Consider the following 6,752-nt stretch of genomic DNA (forward strand, 5'->3'; position numbering starts at 1 on the left):
TACGGCTTTGATCAGCGAATATAATGTGACTTGGGATGTACGCCAGACGCTGGCTCCGTTATGCAGCAGATCTAGCTGTGCCGCCGTCATCAGAAAAGGACGTCGCTTTACGTGACGCTTCAGAGTAAGGCCGTCTCATGTCTCTTATCAGCAATCCTTGCTCCACACTCCTAACTCCTGACTCCTTAAATGTTTTCCTAAGTGGGAGGGACTAAACAGTTAGGTAAGGTGGCTAGGTTAGGTGGTTAGCAGTAAATTTAAGGGACTTGGGACGCACCCAATGAAACTTCAGATACAAGTGCACAAAACACCTGCAGTTACCACTTATTGCCACCGGTGACGCCAAAGAGAACAAAACCGAGATCTTCCACATTGTAACTTTAAGGTGATATTACTACTGTACTTTCAAAAGGCATTCAAACACAGGAAGATGTGCAGAAATGATCATGGGCAGCACTGACCAAACACTTAAAAGCATTTGTTTGTCTGGTTTTTTTTTTGAATGACATTTTTGGGGGGCTTTTTAGCCTTTAATGGATAGGACAAACAAGTGTGAGGGGGGGAGAGAGAGAGGGAGCGACATGCAGCAAAGGGCCACAGGCTGGAGTCGAACCCGGGCCGCTGCGACAACAGCCTTGTACATGGGGCACCTGCTCTACCACTAAGCCACCGGCGCCCCGATTTGTTTGTCTGTTTGCCACAGATGAGTTCAGAAATGCTGCTGTAATGCTGCATCGAAGGCAAGAAAAGCATTTAGTGTTAGCCATAGCAATATTATAATAACAAAAAACCCCTAAGATATTTTGTTTCGTGTTACAATATTGATTTTATTATGATATATTGGCCTAACTTCACTAATAATGGTTTTCTCCATTAGTCTAATGGCCGGTTCTTCCCTACAGTGTTTGCTTTATAGAAATCATTTCCCGTGATGGAGACCGCAACACCATCTCAGACAAACAACTAACTCTTCTAATGGACAATTATGTTTTTTTCCCTTCTGATTTTAGTGTTGCTTTTATTTCAGACTTCTGAGGACAAACAGATACAAATACAGTAGTTCTTTCTTTAAATACAGTTACATTTGTTTACATGTTTTATATATGGATGAACTGTGGGTCTGAGTGTATGTTTGTCAATCATTTTGGATGTATAAATGACAATATTTACTGCACAAATTGACTGATAACAATTGCCCTTGCAATGCATAGACACACTCTCCAGAGGTGTGACCTGCAGGTGTGTTAATGTCTGACCTGTTGGTGATGTACTCCACATAGCCAATGGCATCATCTATCCTCCGTTTCTTTGTGCACAACATGATCCTGTTGAAGTTTCCATACACCACAGTGGAGCCGAGACGTTTGAACTCTGACACCAACCTGACGGCAGAATCAAAGAATGATTAATGACAGACGATGACACCGTTTGCTGTTGTGCATTTAAAAGGTGGGGAGTTATCAATGCGAGGAAAAAGTATCAAGATGAGAATCAGAGCTCACAGCATCCTGTAAAGTTTTCCAACAGGCATCATACTTTTAATCCAATTCATAACCAGACATCAATAATATATAACCCAAGGAGAGCGCAGTTGATGTCTTGAGCCAAACACAATTAATAGCTTTGTCTTCACTAGAGACCCTAAATGCTCTCTGACATCAGCAGGTGCCTGACATTTTGTCTACTAAAGATTTTACCATCATTTTAAAATATAGTTTGTTTCTGCAGTAGAGAGGTCGATGTGGCACTCACTGTAGGAACACCTTCTTCATCATGTTGTGCAGGGTGCGGTGCAGTGCAGGGTCATAGAGCAGAGAGCTGGGGGAGCGCAGCCAGCGGTAGAAGTGCATCACCTGGTTGTCTGCATACACGTTGTGGTACTGCGTGATCTCTCTGACCCATCCAACCACCATGCTCTTCAAGATCCTGCTCATACATCACAGAGCACACACTGAGGTGAGCAAAACGCAACAAATAAAACGTGACATGCTTCCTTGCCATATGCATGTGGGTTTTAGATAATCTCACACTACAGATGTTTGCACACCTGAAGGTGTTGGAGCAGAGAGCGGTCTCATCGTAGCTAGCGACAGCGCTGGCCCCCTGGTTCCCTGACATCATGTCCTCCAACGAGGCCTGCTGGATCACATCAAAGCTGACACCCAGACTAGCTCCACCTTCCATGTCATTGACATGCTGTGATTGGAGGATGGTGTTCACTGCCAGGCTCTGCAGGTCCAACTCCACACACACTGGAAGAAACAGAAACAAGATTGTCTGTAAATGAAGAAAAATATGCTACAAAATGTACCATAATGAATATTTGCTTTTCTTGGACACAGATTAAGTGAGTACCTGTGGAATAACATCCTTGAGCATTGATCTCCACGGAGCCCCTGTCATCACTTTCCATGACAAGACGACTGTCATCAGCCTCTTTTCCTCCCAGGTCGGGTCTGGCTGTGGGTGAGAGCCACAGCAGGTGGTTGTGTTTCCGTAGATGTCGTGCCAGGAACAAGTCTGAGCCAAAGATGGACACATCCTGAGGCAAGTTCCCAACAGGTAAGTGGTAATACCTGAAAGAGAGAGAAGTGATACAAGAATAAATAAAATTAAGAAATTGTCCACTCCATCTTCTCTGGGCCGGTCTCCTCTGTAGTGGGAATATGTAGGTCGTACCTGGCCATGTCGAAAGCCTGTGACAGGCAGCTGTCCAGATTGAGGTAGTGGCGGATCATGCGTCGGGCGCCATGGCGTTGCCAGTCCAGCACATTATAGCTGATCTCATCAACCACATGCACTGGAACAACTGGAAACTCCTCAAGCACCGGCATCCCTGCTGCCAACCGCCGCAGCTCCCAGTTTGACTGCACAGCAATGAGGGTTGGCCCACGGCGCTCCTCCTGTATACAGCGATAGATACTTGATTATACACCAATTTAATCACATGACCTTAACAAGTAACATCTGTGTTGGTGATCAATATAAGTACAGCTCCAATGTATTTTACCTTGTAGTTCAGGAGTATGCGCTGCAGTGCACGGTAAATAGCCTTTGCATCGTTTTCAGCTCGGACCTCAAAGTTGTGTTTCTCTGGAGGCAGAAGCTCCTCGGTCGTCTTCTCCAGGAGAGCAGTGCGTTCAGTTGTGTAGAGGTTAGTCAGGTTGGGCATCTGATTGCTTCTGACCTTAGGAGATAAAATAAGGACGGCCCTTGAGGGTTGTGTTTTTTGCCAGCTGAGAGGGGCATCAGTGACCTCAGCCTTTCAAAAGAGCTGCAGTGCATTTGCTGGCACTGGAGGAACCTCACTCGACAAGATACGAGTCAAAACACCAACACAATGACAGAGGAAGAAATAAAGAAGTGTATTGTTCTTACTGTGTCCAGGACAAAGATGCTGGCTTTGCGCTGAGAGGGGATGAACAGGCCAAAAAGAGCCTTGTGACCCTGACTGTGATGATACAGGTACATGTGGCGAACGCTCCCTGAGAGGAGAGAAAACATAATAAGTGACTAAGTTTACATGCACAGTAACGTTCCACTAATAATCCAAATATTGCAATAGTCATATTCATACATGAATTTAATACGTGCCATGTAAACAGCATATTCTGTTCAGATATTCCAAATGAGGCCTTTTCCAAAAGTAGCACTTTTCTATTAAGACATGTGGGATATGCCGATATTATTTGGATTTATGAGCAGTCTTTACATGCACATGCAGAAAACACCCCTCAAATGGGTTTTTTAGCTGCAATCTGTAACCATGGCCTCTTGCCTGTTTACAGTCAGCTCTGTGGGTTGTCATGTACGATGTACACAAACCAACTCCCCAACAGTTTGCAAGGCTGAGGCAGAAATGCCTGCCTAAAGAAAAGCTCAAATTTTTGGCTGAAAAAAAAAAGAAGAAGAAAGAAACACACTGACTTTAAACTTTTATAAAAGACTTGGATATCAACAGGTTGTTGGATATGTGCAAATATTGCAACACCAACCTTTTCAAGAATGTGGTTGAATGAATGGAAAAGGAAGGCTGTGTTTGCACGGTCAAACAAGTCTGCTGCCAGTGGAAAACTTTGGAAAAATCCTTTTTTAATGCAAACAAGCAAAAGGCACAAGTGGCTCTAGCTGTTTCACTTTTCCATATTTTGACATGATAAAGACGTGTTAGGGCATGTTAATTGGAGAATGCAGGCCTGCATGTAACCGTGACTATGAGTGGAATACTCACATTCATTAGCCAAGTTAACAGCTTAAGTACTGGAATATTTTGTGCATGTAAATGTAGTGAGTAATGAAAACTTGTTATTATAAAGTTCATGAACATGATCCCATGATATAAGGCCAAATATTAGGTTGGAGGGAGAGCAAACAGTACATAAAAAATATATATACAAAAACAATAATCCCTTTAAGATCAATTTGATATCAATTTAAGGCAAGCAGTGTGTGAGGTAGGTCTTACCTGGTTCCAGGTAGCTGAACTGAGCCAGAGACCTCATCTCCAGGTGCTCCAGGTCAAAAGTGTCGGCCTCCCTGCCGGCCATATCCCTCACAACATGTTTATTGACCATACAAACACATCCGAGCTGCACCAGTGCACGAAACAGCAATGGGACCTGAAAGACATTGTGTTAATGCGTCATCCTTTTTACAAACGGAACTCACAGACACACTGTACACACAAAGAGCATCATGAGTGGAGGTGTGTATCTGATACCTGTGTTTCATAAACTCCTTCAATGTCTGGGGCCGACAGGTCAGCGTTGATCTCATTGATGTGCTCCTGGTACATGTCTTCTGGTACACAGTACTCATAAAGGTAGTACACGATGTTGGAGCGAGGCAGCATGCGGTTCACCTGAAGCAAAAAAATACATATATTTGGTTAACTTATTAAGACACATTTAATATTTAAAATAACTGCAATGCATTTTACTGCATTTTCTTAATGCATGCCTTTTTGTATGTGGCTCCCTCCTCCTGTTTTGGGACTTTCTGGTTGACATAGAAGACACGTGGGATGTTGAGCTTCATACAGTGGAGGTCGTGTCCAATTACAGCCCATAACTTGTACAGACCGGGGTGACTAGTCTCTGCAATCTGAGAGGCAGGAAACAGGACAACACATGAGAGAAGATTCGAGGATTTTCTTTGGATTTTGATATTTGTTAAACCGACTCAAGGATGCTAACAGGGTGACTTTTCCCCACCTGCACAATTTGCCATGGCATGTCCAGGATGCTGCGTGCAGTTCTGCGGAGGAAGCTTCCCAGGCCGGTGGTGGGGCCATCTCTGATCACTCCTCCCCCTACGGGTTGAGCTTCACCATCCAGCAGCCTCCTCCTCTTCTTCCTCTCCTTCCTCTGCCTCAGCTGCAGCTCCCACTTCTTCTTGTGGTAACGCAGCCACACTAGACGCTCCTCCTGTACACAGACACAGTTTTTTCTCAGAAGTTTTGTGATATCTCAAGTAAAATACCTCTGGGAATGCTGTATCCGCACATAATATCTGTGTAATTTCCAACATATTCAGAAGGCATTAGAAACACAACAGTCTGAAAAGACACAAGAGGCAACACTTTGTGCTTGTTGCTGCGAGCTTACCCGTGTTTTTCCCGTAGGTGGGGGCGGCCCCAGGATCTCTCTCCAGGACTGAGTGAGCGCAACATCCTGAGACTCCACCTGGCTGTCCTCTCCCTGAGATGCCCGCTTCCGTTTGGTAGTGATGGGAATGGCTGGCTGCAGAGGTCTGGCTGGCATTCCAAAGTCCTCTATGTCTGCAGCTTGGCCTGCTTCAAGAGGCTGATGGGCCACCTGAGAGAGAAGAGGCCGTTAGAAAAAGACCCTTGAATGCAGCGCAGGCAGAACTTTTTTTCCTTTTGGCAGCAGTTTTTTGAGTTTTGAGTCGCGAGGTAGATAATTGATCAGTGGATCTCATGAGATTGATGGATGAGAGGAGCAGCTGTTTGTGAGTGAAGGCAAACTTTTAGACTCAGCGCACTGACGGTTTCACTTTCACTTCTTTTGGGCCCTCCGTCTATGGAGCAAATAATAACTGATATATGTATATATTTTAGAAGCGCATCTAATGAATGGTCCAGCTCCGAAAATAGAAAATAAAAATGTGGAGGCAGATGTTTTAATTGTGGTGGCCCGCCATATTTTAATCAATGTGTGGGAAACCCTGGGAGATAAGACTTGAGAGAGGCTGACTACAGTATGATGCTGAGGCTGTGGTGATGAGTTCAAGTAGGTAAAATGAGTCCATCATCCATCTCAATGTAATATACTGAAACAAATGTATATATGACACAAAAAGTCAACTTATCACTTTGGCTGGAAAAAAAAATATGCCTGGCCGGTAGATTTTTTTCATCTAACAGTCTATCAATCAAAAAGCAGTCAGTCTCTAGGGGTGCTTTCACACCTGCCCTGTTTGGTTCAGTTCAATCAAACTCAAGTTCGTTTGCCCCCTAAATGCGGTTTGTTTGGGCAGGTGTGAACACAGCAATCACACCCGGGTGGTATCGATCTGGTTACAAACACTTCACATCATTTGAGCTGAAAACATGTTCCAACCTCGATCCAAACCAACTGCAGTCACATGACACATTGTTTGGGTTAAACATGAGCATGTTACAGTCCTGGAGGATTATTAATGTGCACCTCCTCCTGTACTGCCTTAATATACACATTCAGCACATCCAATGCATCAAAACATTGTTTTCTAGTTGGAGCCGCGCCTCGTTT

General features: G+C 44.3%; 1 protein-coding gene across 1 annotated transcript in view; it reads right to left on the reverse strand.

Moving 5' to 3' along the window:
- Positions 1 to 6,752, reverse strand: part of pole (polymerase (DNA directed), epsilon) — a 24,270-nt gene that overhangs the window by 5,000 nt on the left and 12,518 nt on the right. The window contains exons 27-38 of the mRNA XM_050050928.1: positions 5,607 to 5,816; positions 5,214 to 5,426; positions 4,960 to 5,103; positions 4,721 to 4,861; positions 4,466 to 4,619; positions 3,379 to 3,485; positions 3,011 to 3,187; positions 2,680 to 2,903; positions 2,356 to 2,576; positions 2,048 to 2,252; positions 1,753 to 1,926; positions 1,257 to 1,382 (exon numbers count right to left, since the gene is read on the reverse strand). Of these exons, the coding sequence (XP_049906885.1) occupies positions 1,257 to 1,382; positions 1,753 to 1,926; positions 2,048 to 2,252; positions 2,356 to 2,576; positions 2,680 to 2,903; positions 3,011 to 3,187; positions 3,379 to 3,485; positions 4,466 to 4,619; positions 4,721 to 4,861; positions 4,960 to 5,103; positions 5,214 to 5,426; positions 5,607 to 5,816 (2,096 nt within the window). The remainder of the gene's footprint in view (positions 1 to 1,256; positions 1,383 to 1,752; positions 1,927 to 2,047; positions 2,253 to 2,355; positions 2,577 to 2,679; positions 2,904 to 3,010; positions 3,188 to 3,378; positions 3,486 to 4,465; positions 4,620 to 4,720; positions 4,862 to 4,959; positions 5,104 to 5,213; positions 5,427 to 5,606; positions 5,817 to 6,752) is intronic.

The sequence above is a fragment of the Epinephelus moara genome, chromosome 8 (assembly GCF_006386435.1).
Source record: "Epinephelus moara isolate mb chromosome 8, YSFRI_EMoa_1.0, whole genome shotgun sequence".
Lineage (NCBI taxonomy): Eukaryota > Metazoa > Chordata > Actinopteri > Perciformes > Serranidae > Epinephelus > Epinephelus moara.